Source organism: Pogonomyrmex barbatus, unplaced genomic scaffold, assembly GCF_055798465.1.
Source record: "Pogonomyrmex barbatus isolate J1 unplaced genomic scaffold, ASM5579846v1 scaffold1, whole genome shotgun sequence".
In the NCBI taxonomy this organism is placed as follows: domain Eukaryota; kingdom Metazoa; phylum Arthropoda; class Insecta; order Hymenoptera; family Formicidae; genus Pogonomyrmex; species Pogonomyrmex barbatus.
This window is the reverse complement of record NW_028297098.1, coordinates 5853503-5881326: the sequence shown is the minus strand read 5'-3', so window position 1 is coordinate 5881326 and position 27824 is coordinate 5853503. Positions and strand designations below refer to the sequence as shown.

General features: G+C 33.9%; 4 protein-coding genes and 1 long non-coding RNA gene across 7 annotated transcripts; 3 read left to right on the top strand and 2 right to left on the bottom strand.

The window, feature by feature from the left end:
• Positions 1-2992: 2992 nt before the first annotated feature.
• On the top strand, positions 2993-11241 carry LOC105432513 (uncharacterized). Of its 3 annotated transcripts, XM_089085350.1 has the most exons (5): positions 2995-5230; positions 7060-7262; positions 7496-7846; positions 8480-8560; positions 8851-11241. In XM_089085350.1, exons 1-5 carry the CDS (start codon positions 3295-3297, stop codon positions 9049-9051), a joined length of 2772 nt encoding a protein of 923 aa, XP_088941476.1. In that variant the 5' UTR covers positions 2995-3294; the 3' UTR covers positions 9052-11241. The 3 variants fall into 3 exon arrangements, with proteins under 3 accessions (XP_088941478.1, XP_088941477.1, XP_088941476.1); XM_089085352.1 differs by lacking the exon at positions 8851-11241 and having other exon boundaries at positions 2993-5230; positions 8280-8545; XM_089085351.1 differs by lacking the exon at positions 8480-8560 and having other exon boundaries at positions 2994-5230.
• A 376-nt stretch (positions 11242-11617) lies between these two features.
• Positions 11618-15048, top strand: LOC105432408 (WD repeat-containing protein 91). Its single transcript, XM_011647208.3, has 8 exons — positions 11618-11850; positions 12132-12396; positions 12462-12577; positions 12799-12986; positions 13052-13367; positions 13449-13570; positions 13649-14303; positions 14388-15048. The coding sequence occupies exons 1-8, from the start codon at positions 11731-11733 to the stop codon at positions 14535-14537; spliced, it is 1932 nt and encodes a 643-aa protein (XP_011645510.2). The 5' UTR covers positions 11618-11730; the 3' UTR covers positions 14538-15048.
• Spt3 (Transcription initiation protein Spt3) lies at positions 11949-16737 on the bottom strand. Its single transcript, XM_025219689.2, has 6 exons — positions 16596-16737; positions 16056-16286; positions 15667-15978; positions 15415-15593; positions 15176-15329; positions 11949-13140 (listed from the first exon to the last, which is right to left on the bottom strand). The coding sequence occupies exons 1-5, from the start codon at positions 16651-16653 to the stop codon at positions 15192-15194; spliced, it is 918 nt and encodes a 305-aa protein (XP_025075474.1). The 5' UTR covers positions 16654-16737; the 3' UTR covers positions 11949-13140; positions 15176-15191.
• Positions 16673-19962, top strand: LOC105432406 (uncharacterized). Its single transcript, XR_968396.3, has 5 exons — positions 16673-16814; positions 17071-17309; positions 17523-18565; positions 18803-18984; positions 19190-19962. It is a non-coding gene; the product is annotated as an uncharacterized LOC105432406 (long non-coding RNA).
• Positions 16914-18336, bottom strand: Csl4 (exosome component 1 Csl4). The gene is made up of 6 exons (XM_089085362.1): positions 18281-18336; positions 18040-18119; positions 17850-17965; positions 17538-17786; positions 17251-17332; positions 16914-17189 (listed from the first exon to the last, which is right to left on the bottom strand). The coding sequence occupies exons 2-6, from the start codon at positions 18074-18076 to the stop codon at positions 17056-17058; spliced, it is 618 nt and encodes a 205-aa protein (XP_088941488.1). The 5' UTR covers positions 18077-18119; positions 18281-18336; the 3' UTR covers positions 16914-17055.
• Positions 19963-27824: the final 7862 nt, after the last annotated feature.

Genomic DNA, 27824 nt, shown 5'->3' with positions numbered 1-27824 from the left:
TATTTTGACTTATAAATACAAACGCATAGAAGGAAAAGGGCAGTTACTGAGAAAAATTAATTCAAAATAGGTAGAAATAAATAAAAAGTTTTTTTTCGAATGAAAAAAAAAAAAGATTTAAAAATGTTGTTTTAAATCTTTGTTATTGTACTGTTGCTCTTTTGTATATTCGTAATTTTTCGCATTTTTCCGGGAATATATTTTTTTTAGACTACCTAGGAATCTAATTTTCCAACAATTCCGAGCAACTGCACGAAAGTTCAAAATAACACGCCGCGTGTTACACGGGAAAACACAGATGACACAGATTATCTAGAAATCGATTAAATCGTCGATTTAATCGTGGTTGTCCAGACGTGTACGCACTATTTATACACGTGCCGATTATATACGCGCAGGAAAATTATTTGGATTAAACGCAACGCGTCGATAGTCGAACGAAGTTAAAAGATCGAAGATAAAAGAAATCCATTGAATTCCGTTGAGAGAGACTCGGAGTCGAGATTCGTCGCGACACTTGCGATCGTAGAAAATGATTTGCGATGTTTGCACAACCATGTAAAATTCACAGACAAAATATACGTGCATGCTTCATACGTTTCTCTTTATTCTTTCGACTGTGAAAAACTTGGCGATTCGAACACTGCGCACATTCATGCGTGCAGCTTTCTGAACGACAACGTTGTATACCCGCCCGTACTATTTCGAGTCTTGTTATTATATAACGGAAAAGAACGCGTAAGATGATCGTTGGAAAACATAGGCAAGTGTGTCCCCGCTTTCGAATTCTCGACAGACATGAAGCGCGAGGAATTCCTCTCGCGACGTTTTCTCGCCCGATCGAGTTAAGCGCCGAGTTTGCTCAGTCGCGACGCATTATGATATCGGATGGAAAATATCGCGTAGCATCGGGATATTTTGCAAAAGTCTACGAGATTCATATCATGGTAATTAAAATCGAATTGCATCCATCAATGTTTGTAGAATACACGTATAATCATAGCTTCGTCCGGAAAATTTTAATTAAATCTGTACGAGAAGCGGTGCCAAATATTTGAATTGGTTTTTGAACTTGTATATACTGACGCGTATGTACGTAGATTTATGTATTTGTATATCTATTTTTATCACATTATTTAATACATATTTATTTTGATTTAAAACAAAATTTAAAATAAAATAAACATAACATATTTATTTTTTTGATAAGAGAAAATAACCCAGGTAACATATATTGATTTTATATATGTTTCCTAAATATATTTAATTTTTTATTACCGTCAAACGTTTATTAAACATTTCTCAAATGAATATGTGCTGCTCGAGTAATAAAGAGAGAACATTTCTAAATTAATAATGTGAGAATTAATGAATTAATTAATCTTCTTTTTTCTCTCTCTTTCTCTTCTCTAGTCTTGTGCACTTTTTGCGAAATAAAATTCTGACATTAATTTCTAAATGCGTATATATCACACTGCATACAGACAATATGCAAGTGCATGTTTTCCATCAAAACAAGTTTTTATCTGATTCTTTTATTATTCCATCTTGATTACGATGATAGTTACTAATAGTGTCGCACAGCATTGCTGTGATGCCAAAACGAAGGAATATTGGAAATTACGCAATTGTTCTGATGAAATGCATCGGATGAAACCACGTTCCTGCGAATTGTATTTTTAGTCCATAAATCGTGGTAGACTTTGAATCGCTAACGATAAAATGACAAAGAGAGTCACATAAATGTCTACTGATATTTAGTTGAAGAATTCTGCTTGTATACGAACTAATTTAATTTAATTTATTATCAATTTAATTTATTTTTTATGAAGGATTTTCGCTTGTAGTGATTTTAATGTTATTTGAACACGTTATATGCAAATGAAAGCACGTTTCCGCGAATTATATCTTTATATAATTAATCTTATATAATATATCTTTGGTCCATATACTCATAATATTATTTGAGCACGTTATATAGTCGTCATTACTTTTTTGCTCTCTATATTTTATGAAAGTTTGAATTACGATTTTAATGCCGTAATGGATATTTTATAAATTAGAATAATGAAGTATATTTCTTTTCTTTTTACTAAAACTATCAGAAACGTGAAATTTTTTGCTGTCTCACACACACACACACACACACACACACACACACACACACACACACACACACACACACACACACACATACACACACACAGTTTATTGAGATATATGAAAATGACTGTTTCAAAGATCTTGCTGCTTAAAGTACTTCGACTCCATTTTAATTACCTCATTTACATTAAATCACTATTAAGTAAAACAGTAATTTAATATTTCCAGCTTATTGTAATTTAGCTTTTGTCTTATTAATTGTTCCATCCGAATTTAATTGCAAACGTAATAATCAAATTGTAATAGCTTTATGAAATACATGATAATAGTTCTAAGCTCTTCTATACATATGTCACCCATAATTATATAATTAAGTTCAATTCAACAAACCATTGCTTTTCTATGTACAAATACAACATTACATAAATATACGCGCACTTGGTATTTAATTACAATTGTTATCTAATTATAATTTAGAATTTCTATAAACATTTTTATAACAAATTGAACAAACGTACCATTTATGCATTAAAATATTTGTTTTTTTTTTTTACAAAATAGTTTCATTTGTTCACTCATTATTACTTGAATACGTTATGTAATTATCGATTCATTATTAATAATTAATAATTAACAATTTCATTATTAATGATTTTTTATTTTCTTTTCTTCAATTTTTTGATTTATTTGCTTCTTTATTTTATTTTTTCATTTCGTTATTCTTTTTTAATTAATTTTCTTTTAACGCAAAATTTAATAGAGATATATTTGAATTTTTGTGCAATCATATTTTTAATCCTGATTGGGTCACAAGGTCAAAGGGCCACCCTGATTTTCACACTTTAGTGGTGCAGTGCGATTTTCGAGCGCGGAAAACGGGTTGCGGTGGTGCAGGCACGGCATCGCGACGCCAAACCCAAAACCGCGGTTTCGATTGCGCGCGGCGCTCCCGTTCGATACCCGCTGCGGTAAAGCCGCTCCGGATCCGCCGTCGTGGCTGGTAGCGGCAAACATCGCTGTACCGACGACGGTGGTGGCTGTGGTGGTGGTGGTGGGAGCAGCCTCCGTTTTATTTCTGTCCCGGCCTCGCCGGGGCCGGTCTCGCAAGTGTCTTTTGCGAAAGTTCTCGCGTATAGAAAGACCGAACGACGACAACAACCACGACGACGACGACGACGATAAACAGCCGTGATGGAGGATAGTTACATGGTTCACAGACGTCGCAAGGCGGCGGCCAGAAAGCGTGAGAAGACGCCCGACCCCTCGTCGAGGGGTGCTGCGTCGCGCATGGACACTTCGGACGATGAGGATGAGGAGAAGCGCGCCAGAATGGAAAGGATGGCCGAGGAGGCGGAGAAAATGGAGCAGCAACAGAAAGAGAACAGACTGTCACAACAACAGCAGCAGCAGCAGCAGCAGCAGCAGCAGCAGGAGATGTCTTTGAAAGAAGTCGAGGACAAAGAGAAAAAGAGGGATGATCGGGAGACGCGTCCCGCCAGGAGAAGAAGCAGGACTGACGCAAGAAATTCCGCAAACGTAGATGACATGATTGCCGTACGCGCCGAAGTGGCCGCCAAATCGGTGGCTGGAAATAGTTTGAAGACACGTGAGATTGACGTCGCAACAGCTGGCGACAACAGCACGCGACCGGTAAAGCAGATCGAAGCAACGCGAAAGCCCGATGATGATACCGCGAAGAGAGAGGTCATTAGACCCGAAGTTGTTCAAATGATCAAAGATATTGTTGTTCAAGAAACGTCGGAGACATCAAAAGAAACGAACGGCGAGGTCGCCAAACTTACCGAGGCCCGCAAAGTCGAAAGGCGACATAAAAGAAAGTCGAAGGAGCGCGCGGAGAGGTATAGCCGATCAACAGACTCCAGCGACGTCGATGAAAAGAGTGAGTCAAGTCGTAAGAGGACAAAATCGCCGGAAGTAATCAGATCCAGGGTGAAGAAGACGAGCGGAAAGAGTCGAGCCAGTGATCCGGAAGTGCAAAAGAGAAACACTGAGAAATTGAACCGAGAGAAGAGATCGTCGAGTCGACATAAGTTGGAGGATGAACCTCGATCGAAAGATGATTCTGAGAAGCCACGCTCGAGGCCTTACAGTCAGATTGAAGACACGGACGAAGAGCCGAAAGTCATGAAGAAGAGCGAGAGTTTTCCGCAAAGATCTGCCGAGGAGCGGATAGTGAAGAGATCCTCAATCGATGTGAAGAAGCAGATCATCCCGCTGAGCAACGAGAGTCTGATCGAGGACTTTGCGAGAGCTCAGAGAGAGTACATGCTGAGGGAACGTAGCATTCTAGACCCGGAAGTGGGAGACGTGTTCGATGATGTGGTTGAAGCTAGTTCCTTGAGGAGGCGGAAGTTCAGTCTGCCTAGCAGCGAGAGCGAACGTGAAGACATCGTTCAGAACGCAACGCAGTCCGATGTGGCTGACAAGAAGAAATCATGGTTCTCTTGGTTATTTTTTTGGCACGGGAAGAAGAAAGATGAAGACATCGTAAAGAAGAAAGTTGAAGAACCAGAGACAAGGGAAGACGAACCAGAACTTGTTCAGGAAGTTGAGGAGGTCAAAGCAGAGAAACAGAAAGTTGCAGAAAAGCACGAAGCGAAAAAGCAAGAAGCTGTAGCGAAGAAACAGGAAGCTACGAAGAAGCAGGAAACTACGGAGAAGCAGGAAACTGTGGAGAAAGTTACTCTATTAGATTTCTTCAGGGCTCTTAGAGACATCGTCAATGAGTTCAAGATCTTTGTCGCGCAGAATCCACGTGAGACAACGATTATCAGGCAGTTGCGTAATCGCTGCATAACAGGACTGCTGCTTGTGATAATCTACTGCGGTCTCGGTGGTTTCATCTTCCGTTTCGTCGAGGGTGCTTTCGAAACGTTCTACAAATGCGGCGTGAAGCGCGTGAAGCGCGACTTTCTAGATAGTCTGTGGAATTATAGTCACAATCTGAGGGAGGACGACTGGAAAAGTATGGCGCGTAAAAAACTAATGGAATTCGAGGAACAGCTTCATACTGCTCACGAAGCCGGCCTGCACTCGTACAGCGGTCAAAAAAGTTGGAGTTTCTTGAATGCGGTCGCATATTGTCTCACTGTCATCACCACCATCGGTGAGAATATATCGTTGGGGTTGGCTCAAGCTAAAAATAATTTTCTTAGATTGAAAAAGTCATCTTCTAATAGCCTTTTTATGGCAGAATACTAATCTCGAAAACATAAAAATGACTGAGGAACATATTTCTTCGTGAAGACATAGTTTTTTTCGAACTGAAGCAATTTTTAGCATCATATCCATTTTTATTTTATTTTATTTTTTAAATAAATTGGCGAAATACATTAAGAATTATTATCATTAATTAATATTATTAATAAATTTGAGAAAAGAAAGACAAAATTTTTATATTAAAAAAAAAAAGGAAAGATTATTCAATTTGCATTTTTAAAGTCTTTCTAAATAATATTCATCTAAGTTTCTTTTCGCATTTTAAGTCAAGGGTGCTTAAAATTTTTGATAATTTATTTTCTTGTATTTATAAATTTTTCTTTAAAATAAAGAAAATTTTTTTAAATAATATTAGATTAATATTTTTTATAGTTAATTATAATATATTTGACGGTCGAATATTGATTACTTCGAAAAGATAATTAGCAATTATTCGCTATCAGCGATGCATATAATGGAATGCGGAGATAAGATAATTACTTCCGTTATGTATAAGATAACTATATTCACTAAAAGCATACGAATAAGTTTCGTGACATGTAAAATGTTTGACGTAAAACGTTTTTATGTCTCTCGTATTGATTTTCTGACATGCGAATGCAATGAAACTCTGATAGTGTTCACATGCAAAGTGTCCAAAAAAAAAAATGCGCACGCGTTGGTGAAATAAAAATTTTTTCAAAAGAGCAATCATTTATCTAAAGTATTATTTTAATTGCTATTTTAATTCAGCTAAAAATTTAATTAAAAGAATTATTTATATATATATATATATATATATATATATATAATTTAATTATATAAAAATTAATAAAATTATATATAAATTTAATAATATAAGAAGTAGATATTATTACAGTTTATAATAGTAAATTAAAAAATAAGTAACAAATTTATTATTTGTTAAATAATTAACAAATAATTAACAATTTATATTATGTTTTAAATTCCGTTCAAGTAATGTATTGTGTATAGCATTTAGATCGCTAAGTGCATGCAATAAATTTGGATCACGTCGTTGACTCACATTACGTAATTCGCCATTTTTCCAATCAAACAATAACTCGCAGAAAAAGTACATCTGAATGGATCGTATAAGTGTATCCATTCAATTGCATCCGCTGAATCATACAAGCCAAGGCAATCGAAGTCAGTTTACGAGAAAACAACCGTCTTAGTTCCATTGCTGAATAATCTAAACTTAGATTTTACTCGCGATGCGTAAATGCGCTGTTTTTGCAACGACTATTCAGAGATCGATGCAAACAAAATAAACTACAACTATTACAATTCTGTTCCATGTACGTGTTCCATATTGTGCAATTAAACATGATAATATATGTAACTATTTTTTGTAATAAAATTATTATTATTATATGTATTTATATAATTATATGTAATAAATATTATATATAAATATATGATGAATATTATATATAAATACATGAATAATTTTTTTAATTAAATAAAAATTATATATATAATTTATAGATTTATCATATATATCATATATTTATCATATATATTATTCTATATATTATATAGACCACATTAAATGTAAACAAAATTAATACGCTATAAATATAAATTTTAATATTGACATTATAATTATTGAGTTGCATAATTTAATAATAAATATAACATAAACAAATGTATCACGAAAGTATCATATTGTAATTGATAAATTGTGTGTAAGTGAACAATTTTTTATTTCAGGATATGGACATATCTCGCCAAGTACGGATACAGGAAAAGCCATCACAATTGTGTATGCCATTTTTGGTATTCCAATGTTTCTTATCATTTTAGCCGACTTTGGTAAATTATTTACGCGCGGTATAAAGTTCCTGTGGGCATTCGTAAGAAGGCTATATTATACTGGTAGCTGTCGCAAAGTTCGTCGCACTGCGCCCGTTCAGGTAAGATAATTCAAACACTAAAAAGTATTATTTCGAAAAAAAAAATTAATTTCTGAATTCTTTCTACAATTTATCGTATTACGCATTTCTAATACGTATATTTTATTTCTATATTTCTTATTACATATATTTTATCTTTGCAGCATTATTTTCTTCTTTTATTGTTTGATTGGTTTATCTGCTAATTACCCAGTTGACTAATAATTTTATCTTATTCATTGTGAAACTCGTAGGAAGTCATGAAGGGCATGCAACTCGTCTATGATCTCGCAAAATTCCGTCGGCCATCACAGATGAATCCAGAAGAGATCGAGGAGATACAGAGGCAACAAATCCAACAGCCGCAAACAGTCCTAAATTTGGATGCTAATGCATCAGAAACGCCGGGTACACCGGCATTGTCGGCATTTGCCATCGATGACGAGTTTAATCTGCCAATTTCAGTGGCGATTGTTATTCTTCTGGTTTATATCTTCATAGGAGCCACGTTATACTCCTTATGGGAAGATTGGAATTTCTTCGAGAGTTTCTACTTTGTCTTCATCTCCATGAGTACTATTGGCTTCGGCGATTACGTACCGAAGGTAATTATCTCCAAGTCACACATCATTGAACCAATTAATTAATAATTAATAAGTAATTAATAATAAGATTTCTGAATTAAAATTTATATTGAGATTCCTTCATTAATGTCGATAGACATGAGTAATAAATAACAGTACATGACAAGAGGGAGGTAAATGTACAAAACTAAGATTCTAATTAACGAGATTTATTCGAGTGAAATTTTTAGGAATTTACTTAATTAACGCATTTAAATAGTACTCTCAATTATTTATACTCGCTATTACTATTATATTATACTGCATAGGAATTCGTAAATTCCGCTTAATTTGCTATTAGCGCCTTTTTGAATTCGCCAATCTCAAATTTTATTTGCTATATTACAACAGGTTCTATCTTATATAGCAAAAATTAATTTATTTTTATGTTTCTTTTTTTCACGGTGGCGTTCAGATGGTAAGCTTTTTGATATATAAAGGTTCTCTCAAGAAGTTATATCACCGTGTATCACCGTTTACGTGTGTTTGTTGTTTTTTACAAGCTTATTTTTTTTTAGTAAATCATTTCTTTAATTTTTTAAATTAATAGAGTTGTATATATCGCGAGATTCATAATTCTCAGAACTTAATAGATTTATTGATTGATTGATTTAGCATCCCATATACATGATGTGTTCGATAGTATACCTAGTGTTTGGTCTGGCACTCACGTCCATGTGCATTAATGTTGTGCAGGTGAGAAAAAACTCTTTCTTCAAAAATTATATATTTTATTCATTTCTTTCGTTTCTTTTAAAAAGTATTTCTTTCTTAGAATTTATAATCATTTATACAAAAAATATTTCAAATACATATATGAGATGCACTATAATCGTTGATCATTAACAACAACCTTCATTACTAAACTTCATATTATATATAATATAACAATTCTTAAATATATTTTTTTTTATTTAAGAAACAATGATTATGCTGATTTTATAAACTGAAGATTAAAATTGGCATGTTTGATTGCATGTCGCCAGGTGATGCTATCAGACTCATTCAAACAGGCGAGCCAGAAAATTGGAGCCACGATCGGTTTCGAAGTCGCCGAGGACGACAACTCGGTGAAACCGGCACCGCCGCCACCGATCGAGGTCGCGGATGTCCACGTGAGCATGAAGGAACCTGAGAACGGTGAAAAGATCGCGCCCAAGGCCAAACAGGAGGACGTCGATCTGTAGATGCATTTCTTTCAAGAAGAACTACGCGATCGAGCGTTCGTTTGAGCTCATTTCTCGAAATAATGCGTTTTTCTCTCTCTTTCTCTATGTTTTCTTCTCTTTGTACGGCCTTAAAAGAATAATCGTCCGCTGGCTTACGCAACGCAATCGGTGATACGATGATAATCATCGCGACACGCACGCAATCAAGCTTCGAGGAACAATCGCCATCGGGACCGTCTTTATACCTGTGATTTATAGCAAAGTGTGACGAAGATAGCTGATTTTGGAATCTTCGATGCTTTTCAGAAATTGAATTCGTGTGTTGTGAATTTCGAACAGGTCTAATTAATCTGTTTTGCGGGACCCAATACTTTTAAGTTGAGTTCTGAAATTCAAATTCTTTCCTGTCAACGTAAAGACAGTCCCGATTATTTCGGCGGCGCCAGCAACGAAATATTTACAGCATTGTACGCTACACGTCCGTCTGTCGTTGAAATCGCATTGGATCAACGGCTGTCTCTAATGTATATATATATATACATATATTTGTGAGACACGTGAAGATGCAGATTAGTGATTTTATGAAACTAGAGATCTAATCGCGTTGGTGAGCATGTTCGATAGGATAAAGTAATCGAAATTCGTGTATAAAATGCATAATCTAATGATAGCGAAACGAATTTACTCGAAATAATACGTTGCACAATTGTAAATCGTTTTCGTAATCGTGTCATCATTCATAATCGTGTCAATCTTATAAACTGGTTTTAAAGTCATTTCAAGAGGAAGTTTTAATCACCAATGTTAGATGAAAATTACATCAATACAAATGAAAGAACGGTTTCATAATTTTAATTTGTAGTTTTGAACGTGGATTTAAAAATATGAAACAATATTTCTACAATTATATATTTATAGAATTTTATTTTTATAAATATATTAACAGAATTTTATAACTACACAAACATACATACAGAAAATACATACGACATTTCTTTTCTTCTTTTTATGTCATGTACTGTTATTTCACAAAAGTATTGGTGAATTAGTGCAATTTCACAATCTACGGTAAATCGAACGTCTCTGTATTATCGTGATATCTCCAGTCTATTGAATTGTACGATGGATTGCAAAGACCTATTTTTGTCAAAATAGTACATCGAATAAAGAAACCATTGCTACTCCGCAGTCGCTCTTGCCAAATGCTCGCGGGCAACAATACATCTCGCGATTTATTTTTCGTAGTCTAGTGTCTATTGACAATAAATATAAGGAAAAATTGATATTTTGTATATTCTATAAAAACTCATCGCGATGTGATTTTCCCTCCTAAGTTGACTTTTAAATGCGATGCAAAATTCGAACGACTATTCAATTCGATGGCCTTTGGTCTATGACTTTTAATCTTTTATCTGCGATAAATTATTTTATGATTTCAACGATTCTTCCGTTGGGATTAAAAGCGGCAGCTACAGTCATATGCTTTTATATAAAAGTTTAATTTGTATATCAATAATAATGCGATAATCTTTCTTTGTTTTGAAATAAATAAGAGATATATACATGTAAAAAGTCATGTTAAACGAGTAAACGGAAATTTATTTGCGTAAAACTGAATTAATTTAATTATTTAATTAAATTGGACTTTTCTCACATTAATTCAATATTCGCAAAAAAGTTTAAAGTTCTCCGAATTATTTTTAAAACGATAATTGAAGATTCGATATTAAAATTATTCTAAATCGTTTTTTCTAAGTCGTTTTAAATTTCTTTTCTCGGCGCGCGTGTAATAATTGTGTGGATGTGTTATTGTAGGATATAATTGTAATAATAAAAAGATAAAACCTGACGGGAGAGTTTCAATTTTTGCGATGGATATAAAACACTCGTGCCTTTTCGAAGATGAAACATTATTTATTAAACCTATATGTGAATGTATGGCGAGGATTTGCGTGTGATAGAATTTAATCTTTAAATACAATCGTCGTTACTCGGCAAGGATATTATTTATTTCTGTGTTGAAAAAAGCGAACGATTTGGTGATTATATAATTTTTGCCGTTTTACTACTCGTTGAAAATTAAATCCATGTGAATTATAAGATTTACGTGTATAAATTTATGATGTGTAATAAGATATTAATGCTATTGTAATTATTATTATTTATTGAATTTAACTACTACTATTAAATAAAATATAATTAAATTGATTTGTATTTATATTTCAACGTCAATAAGTATAATTTTGTGATATTGTTAATTTTATAATATAATATTGTTTTTCTTTTTCTTTTTAATAATAATAATCTTTTTAAAATAGATAATAGTTTAGATTTCTTTTCTTCTTCTAAATCATACTTAATTAAATATAATAAATTTATAATCTTTCTTTCTTATAATATTTCTTTCTTTTTAGTTTTGACAAAATTTCTAAATTCTTTTTTCACGATCATTAATTTTTTTCTAAACATAATTTCTTTTTAAAAAGACCCATTCGATTGCTCGATTACTCAAGCGAGAAATTGATCGATACGAACTCTCACATGCCTTTCTATTGCAAGGCTTTATGTTGGCAATCCTACAACCAAGTAAAGTGTTGCTGTTGTACCTCCAATGGGGAATCAAGATGGCCGAAGGATGACAATATACAGCTGTCAACTGGTGCGAACGAGTAACATTTCAAAGAAATTGGAGGGAAAATGTCTCACATACAGTATGTGGACGAGTTGGTAAAGGAGTACTTGCTCTTCAGAGGTTTTAGTCAGACTTTGAAGGCTTTTGATAATGATTTGAAAGCGGAAAAAGAAAAAGGATTTAGGGTGAGAGTGATTATAGCAAGATAACAGGAAAATATCAAATCAAATGAAGCTATCAAGAGGTCAAGATTTAGGATAATTTCATATTTCTCTTTACATCATTGTATTTATCAATATATTTGCTTTATTCTGCCGTGATACATCTACATATGTTTCTTTATATAAAATATGCCTAGACAGAAATATTTGTATATGAAATATATATATTATTAGTAATGTATGAAAATTATACATTAATATCAAGAAAATATCTTAACAATATTCAACATTGTTCCATTGAACAGGTAGATAAAATAATCGATCAATTAATGCAATACATATATAATTATGATCTGGCATCGCTGAGGGAACTATGGGGACATTTGGATACTAGAATGTTTTGCCGATTGGAAAGTCATTTTACACCTGCGGTCAGAAAATTAGAAAATGCTGTGCTAAAGATGTACCTGGTGAATGCAGCCGTGAATGGCAAGCAAGATAGAATACAAGAATTTTTTACTAAAATGGCGCCAGAATTACAGGGCCACTCAGAATGGAAGGAATGGTTTGGTATGTTCCTTATAAAATTTATAATTAAATCTAGTAGATCATAATTTGTATAATTTGTATTACAGCTCTCGCTTTTATCAAGAATCCTGAAGACAATCCAGCTTATTCTGTCCATTTTAGCAAACAGTGGCATGATACTATGTTAGTATCCTTACATAATTTCTTAGCAACAATTTTCCAAGTAAGTAAAAAGATTTTCGCACTGCAAAGCTGAAATTAGTTTCTGCTAATAAATAATAAGCTTAAATAATATAAAGCTATGAGATAAAAGCATTTGAATATTCCTACAAAAATTGAGTATTTATATATTTTTCGTCATAATAAGAGAAAGATAAAAGATGATAAGATATGTGCGTAAAACATGATATGAATGATGAGAAATTTAATATGCCGTTATCTTAGTGTATGCCACAGCCGACATTACTCACAATTGATGAGGATACAAATAAATTAAAACGATTGCAAGAGGAGAATGAAATACTCAAGCAACGGTTGAGTGAGTCTGTTAAAGTAGAAAACATATCGGATGTGAATCCGGGTCCAGCACCACAGCATCCTCCCATCATGGATGATTTTTATATTATTGCTCAGTACGTTTATGTTTCGTAAAAAAATTCTATAATCTAATATGATTAATAATATTTATAAATAACAGAGAGTCACCGTTACTGGAAAATCCAAAGACACTGAGGAATCTCATAAGGAACATTGGCGGTGGATCCAGTCCGATCCTAAGTAGAAAACCTGTAACAAACGTAAAAAAAGTTGCGGAACCTGAAATGAGCTCGACTAAACGGACGAACACAAAAGGACGGGTGAATTCGATCAGTAAGTCTGAGACAGTCGCCAAGAGGAGCATCAGCTGTGATTCAAGATTAAGTAGTTCTAGGAAAAGAGACTCTTCTATGGACACTGCTGTCGAAAGAAAAACTAAAGAAAAAATAGATTCCAGTTATATTCTTTTAAGTCAGGTAAAGAACATTGATAATCTCAAGAAATTTTTTTACTGTTAACTACATTGATTGTCTATACAATATGTGTAATGTTTACAGGAGGAATATACAGAACATAAAACCTCCATAATTCAATGTAAGAGTAACGCCAGTGGCTCGTACGTCGCAACAGGCGACGCCGATGGTGTCATCAAAGTATGGACACCGATTCCTTCACCAAAGTAAGAAACTCATTTATTTTTTTCTATTGCTGAATAATTCGTAACTCATATTGTTTACATCTTTATTATCTTTATTAGGACTGTTACCACGTTCACTTCTGCTACAGCGAATTCTAATAAAGCTATCACCTCACTAGACTGGATATCGAAGAATGAACGCTATTTCCTGCATGGCGACAATAATGGTCTGATTCAATTGCACGACACGCGAGATTGCAAAACGCTCTGGGATATCCAGCATGAGAATTCGCGAATTGTCACTTTAATCTGCAATCCAACAGAATCGACGTTCGTTTGCTCTGTATCAGATGGCAATGAGGGTAAACTATTGTTGTATGATATAAAATCGAAGAAACTTGAGAGAACGCTGCCGCTGGAGCAGAACGTCACCGCTCTGTGCTCTACTTTCAATCATAACGGCCAATTACTTATCACGGGATTATCCAACGGCAATATACTCATACACGATCTGAGGCGAAACGAGATAATAGACAATCTCAACTGCCACTCTAGCCCAATAATTGACATAGAATTAATTAACGATTTTACGAACATATGCGCACAAAGCGAAGATGGCAAGTTATGCCAAAGGAGTTTGAATCATTCTGGAAAGATCTTGTGGGAGACCAAAATCAAGATTGAGAAGAATCCTGTTCATGGAAAACTATTTACTTTCGATCAGAGTGGCAATTATATGTTACTTTGCACGCAGACTGGAGGAAATATATACAAGGTACATATGCGTAAGATATTTCAAAATATTTAGTCAAAATTGATTGTATAATTCGTTTTCATTTATGCGATTTTTCTATTTCAGATGCCACCAGGGACACAAGGAAAGATTTTAGAATTAGGCGGACACAAGGGTACTCTATGTTGCGACTGGTCGACTGCCAATCAATCTGGAACTTGTATAACTGGAGGTGCAGAAGGAAAAGCTCGAGTATCAACACTACTTTCACCATGATATAGAAACAAAATTAGTATTTGTGTAAATTCGTAAGATGAATAGATACCGAAGATATTAGTTACTGATATTAGTTAAAGATCTGATAGATGTTCATTTATTTATTATATTAAACTTGTGCAAATGATGTAGAGTAATGAGTACATCTCACTAGATTTTAAAACAATAACTGTATTGCCAAAACGTTGGTAATTCGGATAAAAAAATATTTAAATATTTTATGAAAAGTACAATATACTCTTGCAGTAATTTCAAGTAATAATATAATCATTTTTTACCTTTTGAAAAGCAATCAGGGATTACCAAATATAATATGTACAGAAAATATTGTAATTATTTTAAGATGATAAGTATCTCTATAATATTATACGATAATTTTAATCGGTTTTATAATAAACAAAAAGCGATAAAAAAAGAACAATATAGTCTCGTGTATAAAGTTATAATTTAGAAAAATAAAAAATATGTACAAGAGATCAAGAAAATGTCAATAAATACGAGTCAATTTTAACATTGTACATATTATATCCCATTCTTTATGATTAATTTTAACTAATAGGTATAAATGAACTATCTTATTATATAGCGAAGATATTATTTTCCTTCCAAAATGATTAATGTTATTATGAGTTTCTTACCTTTAAATTTTCATATCTAACATGCAAGGAGTTTTAAATGTGGTCTTCTCATGGACCATCTGTTAAATGGACCTGTCATATCTAGTTGTGGAGACCAGTACCTCCTAAGAGCTTCAGTTATCTCTGAAGGAGTTAATGATTTCATTACAAAATTCTACAAAAAATGAAACAATATATCATATAGCGATATATCATGTCGCTTTACATTAGATTTTTTTTTTAATAACTATAATACATACTTTGCGCGGCTTATATGTAAATAGATTAACATAGTTATATCGTTGTCGATCTATGGCATCTCCTTGCATTTTACTTTGATCTTGTCGAACCAGGAAAGCGAGATCAACAATTTGAGCAACCGTTTCATATGCAAGATAAGATAAGATTGTGTATGCTTGCTTTGATAAGGTAACATCGCCTACAATTAAATAAATACAATAATTAATATATAAATGATACATATATAGATATAATATTAATTAAGATAGTACCATCCAAACAGATCCAATCGCTGAATTTATGGCGATTTTTGTTTGCAAAGGAAACTCGACGCGCCTTGGCAAATTTCATGTAATGAATCTCATCCATAGATCTCGTCACAATATCTGCACGAATGCATCTACGTCGTTTAACATCGTCCACAGAGGATGGATTTTCCAAAAGTTCACCTGTATTATCAATCTCATCTAAAAAAGTCTGAAATGGCATTTTCTTTATATTATCTATTTGTTCAGTATCTGTAACATTCTGTGGTACATCGTTTGTCAAGATTTTTTGAGCCGAAGTCCCCAATTCTTTCAGTTCTGAAAGAAATTTCCTTTTATAAAGAAAGCTTTTATACAATATATGGCACAATTCACAAGTTTTACTATATATTTACCGAGATACTTTACAATACGCTGAAGTTTGACCTTGTCTTTGCGTAAAAGAAAAAGAAGGTCCTCTCCATTAATGACATTACTTTTCTTTGAAACGGCTCGTCTATCTGCAATTTCGCAAGCTCTTCTAACGATTGTTTTCATTTGTTGTAGTACTACCTCTTCTATAATCTTGGCAGATTCAAACAATGGTTCACTACTATCACCAAACCCATGCATCATTTGCCGTATCTCTGCACAAACAATTCAAGCTTTGTTTAATATTTATGGAGCGCAATTAATAAGCAATATTCAATGATTTTATATATATATATATATATATATATATATATATATCAGTGTAATAACACAATAAAATACAGTAATTAAGAGAAATCAATAATGTCACTTATTCAACATGTAGTTGTTTGCATCAATTGACTTTCATGATTAATAATCATGAAATATCAGAAACGCACAAATGTGCGTTTCTTATCAGTGCACTTTTATTATACGGTGTAACACGCACAGACCTAACCTCATAAGTTGTAATGAACACTCACCCTGAATGTAATTCAGTGTTTCAGTGTCTGACGGTTTCGAAAATGATGTTTCTGCCATTTTCGCTCCTTCGTGTTACTGGTTTATCAAATGACAACAGGTAATATGAAATGCTCGTATTAAAATAAACAGACACTCCTATGCACGATAAATATTTACAAGCATCAAAATACTGACTGTGCTGCCACACATTGTCAACGATAGAAGAAGCAGAGGAATATGTAAGAGCAAAATAAAATATATACGCAAATTAATACTAGTAAAGTAAAAAAAAAAAAAAATGAAAGAATTCATTTAATTGAAACAAAAATATTTAGAAATTTTATTTTTGTTGCTCCAAATAATTGATAATTTATTATTTTCAAATGATTGCATTCACTTATATAAGCTTTTTACACGCAGACTATATAATAATAGAAAATACAAAAATAATTTGCAATTTGAAGTGTTACTATTGTGTTCTTATTCATTCATTAGTTGCTCGCTGTGTTCCGCTACAATGTGTTCTGGCACAACTTTAGCGACTTTGCGGAATTCTTTGGACAATGATTTCGGGCATTGCATTTGTGTCCAACTGATCGGCACCATGGCTACACCTATAAGATAACGTGCTATTAAAATTAAACAATCAGGATGAAAAATATACTGAATCTTTACCTTCATCACTATGAGCTATAACTACTCCTAATTCATTTTCTGCGGTACTCAATTGATAAGTATGTACTTCTGTCATTGGTAACTATTTAAGAGGTATAGGAAAAATTAGCTTCATTTCTATCAATATAGATTAATTTTAATTTCAGTTTAAATTATCCTTTTCTAGTTCTTAAAATTAAGAAAAGATAAAAGTAAGTTAAATTCAGATTGAATCTATTGATAGAAATAAATATTATATGTATAATCTTTAACATTTAAATCTATTATTTCAGTGACCCAAAGGATACAACTCTCGCAAGAATGATGTCTCCAGGTCGATAGCACTTGTACATCTCTATCTTGTCTTTGTCAATAGTTCGAACATCTTCTTTCCTTAATATCCCTCTGTAAGGTCTTGTCAGTACTATGTCACCTACGCATTTAATACTGCATTTGCAAAATCTTTGATTAACTACAGTGACCATGGCAGTCACAATATCTCCTGGTGCTGGAACGATACTTTGCTCTGTTATACCATGTACCTCGATAGTACGAGTCTGTAAATATATAGATTTAAATTGTTTATTCTCATTTTATATAGAATTGCACATAAAACTTACTTTATCATCCGTCACTAATTTTACGACACCAGCGAGCTTGGAGTAGATGTAACCTTGCTGTTCGTATGTCCCAGGTCCAGCTACATTACTTTTATCAGCTACGCATAATCTTTGACCTTAAAAAAATTTTAAAAAGTTAGTTTAAGAGATTGAGAGATTATTAAAAAGAAATAAATAAATGAATAATTACCGGGCACACAGACAATAAGTTCCTCGTGTTCATTCATTATTTTTTGTTTCACGTGTTAGTAATCAAATAATAAATTTATCTATGAAAAACATAAATATACCGTAAATAATTGTTTCATTAATAATATATAAAAATTTAGAAACTCGAGAGGAACATAGATACGGAATTGTTATATGCTTTTCAAATATTAAATTTATTTTGACAAGTAGTAGTTTATTTTGACCAAAAAGGTTAGGTTAACCATGTTAAATGGCGTCAGCTACAACGTGAAGTAGTTGCCAGGGTATCACGTCACATGACTATAAACGATACGATATTTCGATATCTCGATAGATTTTTAATCGTACTTGACCGATGACTAATCAAACTTCAATTCATTTAATCAGCAATTAATTTATTTCTACCAAGTAGAATAACCTTGACTTAATTTATTTTTCATCCTTTTTTAATTTCAACAATTAGAAAAAATAGAGTAAATTAAATCGAAGAGATTAAGATTAATCTGCATTGAAAGGATAGATATTAGGTAAGTAATTTTTGTTATTATTAGCATTTTGTTAATACGGATAAAATCATTGATATTTTGTTGTACATAAGAGCTACGTTAAAAAAAAAAATAGAAATAGGAAAATATATGAACTCAGAAATTTTGTTCTGAGCAAATGCGACGATTAAAAATTAATTGCAGATGAAATTGATTAGAGTTTGTTCGAGATTAATTCTTCATTGTAAAATGCGTCGAAATGTTCGTATTTTTTTCTAGAACTGCTCTCTCTTGTTGCACGAAAAGTTGAAAATATTTTGTACAATTTATCATCGTGTACAATAATTGCTGCACATGGATGTCATATAACTTCAATACTGGTGTAGAAAACAATTGTTTTCTGCGTGGGAATCAGAAAATAATATGGTCCCCATGTTCTCAACAAGACACAATGGATTGTGGTATGTATATCTTGTCGTGTTATATTTAACTATATTAATCTTTTTTAAACATGATTAATTTCGACCTCCGCATAATTTAAATGCCGATTAATTCAACCGGCACGATTATAACACGTTTCTCATTATTTAATTTAATCTGTAATCTTTAATCTTTTTTCTTCATTTGCCGAAACAACCAAAAATTAATAATCTTTTACGTTAATAGGATACTGAAAATTACTTGACAAATTAATTGACGATTAATTGAAATTTGATAGAAATCACTTTAAACATAATAATAAAGAAAGAAAAAAATAAGGGAGAGAACGAGACTGGAACAGATAAGTGAAAATCACGATTTTTTAATTTTCATCAACAGAATGTTGTTGCAAAAATATTGTAATTATAATTTAAAGAATTTTGATTAAGCTGATTATTATTTTTATTTTATAACGTTCTGGAATTTTAAAGCTAAAATTAATGAAGATTGCCCGATTTAAAAATATACTATATTAGTATATAGTTATATATTAGTATATAGTTATATATTAGTATATAGTTGATATGAGAAAAAAATTCTCTATGCGCTAACGCCCTCTCGACAAGCATTATGACTAGAACAAGAAGCAGTTAGTATAACAAGCAGACGGTAATTTTGTTATTTACCTACAAAATAGAATATGTATAAATCAATAGTTAAAGAATTTATGAAAAAAATTTATACATTTTTTGTAATTTATAAAAATTATAGTAAACTCATATATTTTTACATACATGTAAAAATATATGAGTTTACTATAATTTTTATATATGTTTATCGTTAAATTTTGTATTGTTACTTGCAAACAAATGTTAATGTTAATTATATAAAATTCATTTTAGACAAAATATAATTCGTGTTAGCTATTAGACTTAGAATTCTGTCTATAATTTTATATGTCGTGCATTTTTATGTACATATATATATTTTTTTCTCTAAATATATTTCATATATGTATGCATTCAAATTTTTTAAATATTTCAAATTTATTTCTATTACGCAATACATGAAATTAGCAAAATTCTCTCTTGAAATTTAACAAATTATAGACCGTCTCTAAAGCAGGCTTGAACAAATAGCGTCTTTAGTTCTTGCAACTAAGAGAAATATTAAGAAAGTTTTCAAGTTGTATGACTTCACGCCAGTCGTTGCTCATAATATCAAGAACCGCTCTCGATTTTATCGGCGGCTACGAGTTAATCATCGATAAATGATTAATGCGCGTTCCGCAGGAAATTAAAGCTCCTCGTCGTAAAGTTGTGCGCGGGAACACATATCGGTATGGTTTAATAATAAATTTCAACTTAATCAACACATGGGAAAAAGGAAAGAGAAAAAAGAGCGAAAGAGAAAGAAAAAGGGAGAGAGGGAGAGAGAAAGCTGGCGCGTCTTGCGAGTCTTGTTACACGTTATGAAAGAGACGGGCCGTTAATATCTGAGAAATCCGGTCTTTAGGCGAGATACATACCGAATGTTCTCTCATAGTATTGTTTGACTAATTGGATATTTATATTTTCTAAACAAGGATATGTATATAGAAAGGCATATCTTTCGGAAACTTAACGATTAAAAGCAAAGTTTTCAAAATAAGTTTCAAAATGTCAAATATACAACAGAGTAATAATTTCCAATTAATCTCTAATTTTAATTTAAATTTTAATCTTTAATCGAAATTTCATTCTTACGTTTACAAAGAAATATGTAATCATCGATCATTTATTAAATATAATCATTTATTTATAGAGAAATTTTTAATTTTCGTTAAAAAGAAGTTAAATTGGCCAATAATTTGTCACAAAAAACATTCAATGTTTTGGTTTGGAACATTTTATATGCACGATGGACGGGCGGTAATAATGTTATCGGCATTATTAATCGAAAAGAGTGGTTCACAGTTAACAGTTTATTTTTGGGCATAAATTAATGTCGCTCGGCCGCGACGTCCTGTTGAAATTACCCGCGATGATTAATATAGTCATTTTGTTTGCGATATTTATCAAGTTAGCGTGACAAATCCTTCAAAACGTGTCATTTATATCGATAACTCGCTACTTTCTAGATGAAATCTTGGTGTTATTAAAATTTATAGATAAATTTATAAATATCAAGGTAACTTGCGCCGTGTCTCTCTCTCTCTCTTTGCCGAAAGGCGAAAGGTCTCTGTATGAGTCTCTGTATCATAAAAATTTGTGAGGAAGATTCCCCATAATTCTTTTTCGATGTTTAACGACGAAGCGATCATCGCGCTTGTCTCGCTTTACGAACGTAAATATTGAGCGCGCGGATTTCGCATAATGAATTCGGCGGCGGATCCGGATGATTGATGAAATATCATCGAAGAATGCCATAATCGGCGATCGACTTCTACTAGACCTCATTATGAGCGGCCCCGAAGTCAGCTGGACCGTGTCTTTATCTCGGATCTAGGGGAGACTAGCCTTGTTAGCAAGCTGAACTATGGACTATTACATTTATCTAACCTGATCCGACCGAAGTCGGAACACCGTCGTGTCGTGGGTTTCTCAGTAAGGCAGTGATGGATACCTCACGGTTAACGTCCTGACACCGTCGCACGGTGAACCGAAAGCCGCGTTCTCTTCGCGCCGTGCTGCGCACGAGGGAAGAAACGTGTCTCGCAAACCTAATTTCGGCCCCGGCCCTTCCCTCACGATCGTCAGGACACGACCCGGGATACCGAATTTTTCAGCCCGGCCCTTCGTATCTTATCAGGTATCGTGTTTTTTTGGACCCTCGCTGCTGAAATACAGCCAAAACAAAGTCCCTTTATATTAAAAGCGTTCAAGTAAAACCTTTACGGAGATAAAACACTAGAACTAGAGCTAGGCGCCAAAGGGCAAATTCACAGGAGGAGACAGAATATAATAATAACGATAAAGAAATAAAGGTTATTGCGTAATTTATGAGACGAAGGTTTCGAGAAAGTGGATGGCCCACACAAAAGTCGACACTTGTATTATAAATCATACACGATCATATTTCATTTCGCGTGGAAGTTCGTGTTGCTTTTGGCAAGATGATAATAACGACGTCGAGTTCGCCTCGCTCTCATGATTATTATACAACCGCCATCGAACAGTAATCTCCGTTACTCTTTCTCGTAATATTATTCCTCATGGTGCATGGCCGTTTCATCAATTTCGAAATCACCATTAGATCACGAGGAGTCGCCGGGCGAGCGGACGTCGCGACGTCAAGCCACGACGGCGCTGCCGCCCCGAGAGATAAACCCAGAATTATGATGATGCCCGTTTAAGACAATTAAGGTGGAACCGGTTAGCAACACGTGTTACAACGAAAGTCCTCCCCATGAGGCTCCGGCATCGGGCTCATAACCCGGCGTCATGTCTTCTAACTAGGGCCCGCTTAAGCCACCCTTAAACTGCGGCGAAAGTATTGACCGTTCGGACCGTTCGTCGACGGGGACGATCGCACGACAATACTTAGACCGACCGACCGACGGTCGACTGGCCAAGTGTTGTCCCGGGTCCGACAATGCCGCGGGCCTCGTCGGGCCCGACAATATTTGCCCCGTCGTCGTCGTGCGCGAGATGAAGAGATAGCCAGCCGGCGACTATACGCCAGTTCGACGATGTCATTTGTTACGGCTGTATCAGATGCGCGACACGTACGCTTGAGCGCGGGACGGCGGGGCCCAAAATCGCGGCCGCCATGACACGGTGACATGTGCCGAAGAGGACACTGCGGGCCCCGCCGAGGTCTCGAGTTAAGCTTGCCGGGGCAAGCAGGGCCCCACGGAGAAGCGAACCGGCGAACCGGCGGCGACTGGTCAGGCCCGTTTTCCCGCGGACGAATACGTGAAGGAGCAGGAAGAGATGGAATTTAGATTATGAGGGCCCGCTCCGCGATGTTGATCACGTTTCCGACGAATTTTGAGAGGACAAAAGGGATCGTAGAAACGGGAATCGGATCGTTTGTGACTTTTATAGAGTAAACGATACGAGAATAGACTGCTTAAGACCGGTTGAGGTGTAGAATTCTTGAAAAAAAATCTATCTGCTAGTTCCTTTTTTTTTTCTTATGTATCTTTGTCTTATAATGTTAATAAATATTAATGAATTTTTACTAAAATACACAGAGCGTATAATAAATTAAAAAAAAAGATTAAACATATCGCGATGATCAGTCTGACGTTTTAATTCGTTAAGATTTCAAGATATATAGATGCGAAATATTCAAAATATAGATGGATTTATTGAAAAAAATGATTTTTTAAGTAGAAACAAACAGATTGATCAGACAACTTTGATAGCTCTTCAGTTATGGATATCAATTGCGATATCAATTGTATCGAATCGTAAGGCGTATCGAGGCATACGGAAGCGAAGCGTCGATATTCAGTGAAAGTCAAAACAGTGCTACTATAGTAGCGAGGCAGGATGATCAGGATGATTCGGAAGATTTCGGTGTGGCGTTGCGGAATTTGTCGCGTCACAGGATGACAATTGCAGATACCGCGGAAAGTTTTATTCGTCTGACGTTATTAATAGGAGGCACGTGATGCGCTTATTCTTCTCGAACCAGCAGATGTAAGCCGGATAAAAGGAACGACCGAGGAACACGACTCTAACTCGAGTTATGAACGTTTTACAATGTATTACATGGTAATACATAAAGCTCGCTTCGAAGAGATGTATTTTTGCAAAAAAAAAGTTAAAAGTTAAATAACAGCTTTTAATTAAAAAAATATATATAACTAGCTATAAGTAGCTATAACTAAAATAAAATTAATTAAACTAATAACTATACTAAACTAATAACTATAACTAAATAGCTATAACTAAATAAATAACTAAATAAATAAATAAAATAAAGAGTAATATTAATAAAAATTTTTTTAGAAAATATAATCCATTTTATATATAAAGTAATATATTGCATAATAATTATAATTTTTTTACATTAATGTTGTGTGTAATATTAACAAAATTCATCGATTTCCGGAGAATTATGAAGAAATATGCGAAAAAAATCTTTCAGAGTAATGTAATAACATCAATATTAGTCTTAATCGATTTCTCTAGTCCCATTGTTTCTCCGCTTTTATCTTCACAATAAGTCATTCTACTTCTTTCTGGCGAATTACTATATCCGCTTGGCGAATGTCTTAATTCACGAATACATTTTACTGCCTGTGGCCACGGAATGAGCAAGACGAATTGCCACCGACTTACATTTAAGCGGCAGATAAAGCGTACCCGGGAGCAAATTAATTTGCCGTTTTATTTCTTTTTTGCGGGCATGATTGTATCAGACGAGGTGGCTAAGCTTTCGAGAACACGACATGTACGAGTATTCATTCTTTGATCATTTTGCAACTTATCAAATTGTCCAATCGACTATTACGTTCAAGCTTAGTCCATTGCGATGCTTTTGTCGTCTGTCGCTTATCAATTATTTGATATATATTCTTTTAAATGAAGATTGATTGAAGAAAAACAAATAAATTAAAAATTTCTTTAATGAATTTGAAAATCATATATTAATAATTTAAAAAAAAAGTTTAAAGGAAAATTCCGATTTATCTATCAATTTAATATCATTAATGAATTACAAAATATTTCTGTACATGATAATTGTACATATAAAAATGAAATACTTTGGTTAGTCCACGAGACGATTGCGTTATTTGTATGCTTGCATGTGAATTGATATTAGAGCCAATTAAATACCGTTTGTGACGGTAGGAGTTTGACATGTCATCTCGCATGCCGGATATGGGTAATCTTCAACTTAATTTGTGATGATGATACGGATATACATATATTTAAGAATGCGTATCGTGGCGCGGATTTTTTTTCGAACATCTGATTGGCAGATTATCATCTATACTAGGATGACGTTTAATCAACGCGCATCATTCCGTGCAAAACTAATGCACTGAAACGATGTGCAATTATATAATGACGTGGAATGAGGAATCGCAAACTAACTCTTTTTTGCGAGTTATAACGGTAATGAGCAGTTAGAATAGCGGAATATTCTATTAATAGAATTATATGGTAATGATATAAAAAAATTAAAAATTTTCTCAATCAAATTTTTTTCAATCTTCTTATTATAAAACCTAATTATTACAAAAAATAATAAAAAACAGATTTTTTTGCATATTTAAAATAAAGTTTAAGTAGCATTTGTTGTTAAAAAATGTTGTTAATAATGTTAAAGATATTATTAAATATTTAACACTTGTACTTAATAATATTTCATTATTTTTATACCTTTTATTATTCGATTAATTAATAAGTTTTAAAAACTACCTTTACTACTTAATTAACAATAAGATATTTCGTTTGAAAAGATTCTCCATTAAATAATAAATGATTTGTGATGTAAAACTTTATTACAAATAATTTTCATTATAACAATCTATGATGTGTTCGCCGAATTTCTTTATGTCCTTTTAATTCGTCATTGGTAGGACAGTAACACTAGTAATTGAGACATACATTATTCATCGGTCAGGATATGGAAAAAGACATGAAATCAGATAGGCGTAGTTGAAAACACGCCGTTGTCGTGGAGTCGATCTGAGAATCAATTTGACGATTGCTCGTTCAAATGGCCATTCAAATGACCCGGATAGATTCACACCTGCGAGCGTGGGTGTCGTCCCTATCTTCGAGCAGATTGCCACATTTATTGTGACATTAAGTCCGATCCATTCGTCAATTATAAGAATTTTTGTAACAAGAAAAAAAAAGGAAGAGTCTGCGACTCAATTACTTCGTAGAAATTTTTACGGATTTGTCTCTCTAAATTTCTCGTTCAATCCAATACGCAAAAGAATGAAAAAAAAAATATATATATATATATATATATATATATATATATATCGGTAAAGAACTTTCACCTGTATCGAGAGAGATACAAATTAATTGCACCGGTAGTTGTAATTTAGCGAACGTAATCGTCGCGAGTTATGTTGTCCGGAGTAACAGAGCGCCCCTCCGACACGTTGATATTTCACTGGTTACGACCCACCCCCGTCAACCCCTTCTGCTTTCGTCCTGCCTCGTAATTATATTTGACTTGTATGATTATAGCACGTGCACACATTATTATTTCGGTCTGAATTATTCATGCCGCCCGGTTGTGCGAGAGAAGAGTTCGCGCATCGCGGCCGAAATTGAAGTTCGGATCGTATATCGCGCGATCTATCAAGATGAGCATTAATCCCCGTCGATATCGTTGTTATTATTATTATTAACGCTCTCCCTCTATCCGTTGTCGGATTTATTTTTTCTTTCCCTGTCCTTTTTCTCTTGGTGCGTCGTTCGCGGGAGACGATGCGGCGCGATCCCGCTCCAGGTAAGAGGGGCTCGTCGATCTCGATCTCGTTGGGAACACGCCTCGATCCTCCACCCCGCATTGTCTCGTATCGCGATGCCTTGCTTTTCGACGGTTCGACATTTTTCGTTGTATTCATTCGACTGTATTCATCCGATGCCTCGATGAGCATAGAGAGATTATCAAAAATTTATGAACGGTGATGTCACACTTATATATGTAGCAATTTCAAAATATAATCTGCACCCGCAAATGTTTATTATAATTTATAAATATATTACTAAGTAATTATATTTTTTTTATTTGGAAAATAAACAGGTTTCATGCACGATTATTTATTCGGTTTGCACATTTGTCTGAAATTTGTCTGTTGTTGTTTTGCTTTCGCCCTAGCGTTTTCAGTATTAACCCTTTCCCGTTCTGTTTCTTTCTCCCTTTGATTTGACGAGCAGACAGAGGGAAAGAGGGAGAGACGGCGCTCGAAACGAGGCTTGTTGTACATTCGAGTCGAGAGATCAATCACGCGACTATTTTGCCCTGTAATCATACGGTTCTGTAACGCCGCGAGACGAGAGTTAGCGACGTTTAGAGTAGCGAACGGCGATTCTGACGGTAATTAACTTTAATTAAAGACGCTGCGGTTAAAGAATCCTTCAAAATTCATAATCAACGCCCTCTCATTTAACCCCGAGAGACCGCCTGACCCGTACAGCTCTCCAACTTCCCTCTTCTCAGTTCTCTTCCTTTCACAACAGTGATGTACTTATCACTTGACTACTTTGTAAATTTATTTTGCAATTTTATTTTATTTTTTTTATGTAAAAGAAACTTTTATCGCATTATAGTTAGAATTGCTAAATAATTAATGGAATATATCAGCAGCTATCTTTCATTAAAATGAGAGAGATAAATAAATGACATGTCAACCATTCCGATCATAGAATCTGATTAGTGTTTGGGAAGTTAATAAATAACAAGTATAAAAATCATGTAATTTATAACAGAGTTGTATATGTTTTGATGTTATATATTTATTATTAATCTCGTAATTTTTCGTAACCTTTTTACAATACAATGATTTTCAATTTATAATAAAAACATAAATTTTACTTGCCTCTACGTGTTTATCATTTTCTATAATAATCCATTATTAAAGGGGGTTGTACGAGCTCTCGCAAAGATTAATTTTTAAAATAATGTGTCGAGGGCCCGCGGCGCAGTTTCACATTCCTGGTGTTCGTTCGCCTCATTCGAACGATATATTAGAGTTGTAGGACCGGCTCTACTCGAGAAACTATTTTGACATGTTGATTATACACACCCTCTTTCCCCAGAAGGCAGCAGAAAAACAGAATTTCTACAATGACGGGTCTCTCCTAATTTCGATGGAGATTCCACTAAATATTTCGACCGTGCGCGCGTTATAATGATCTCCGTAATCCGTCTAACTATTACGGTCACGGAGGAGGAGAAGGCAGCGGCGGAGGAGGAA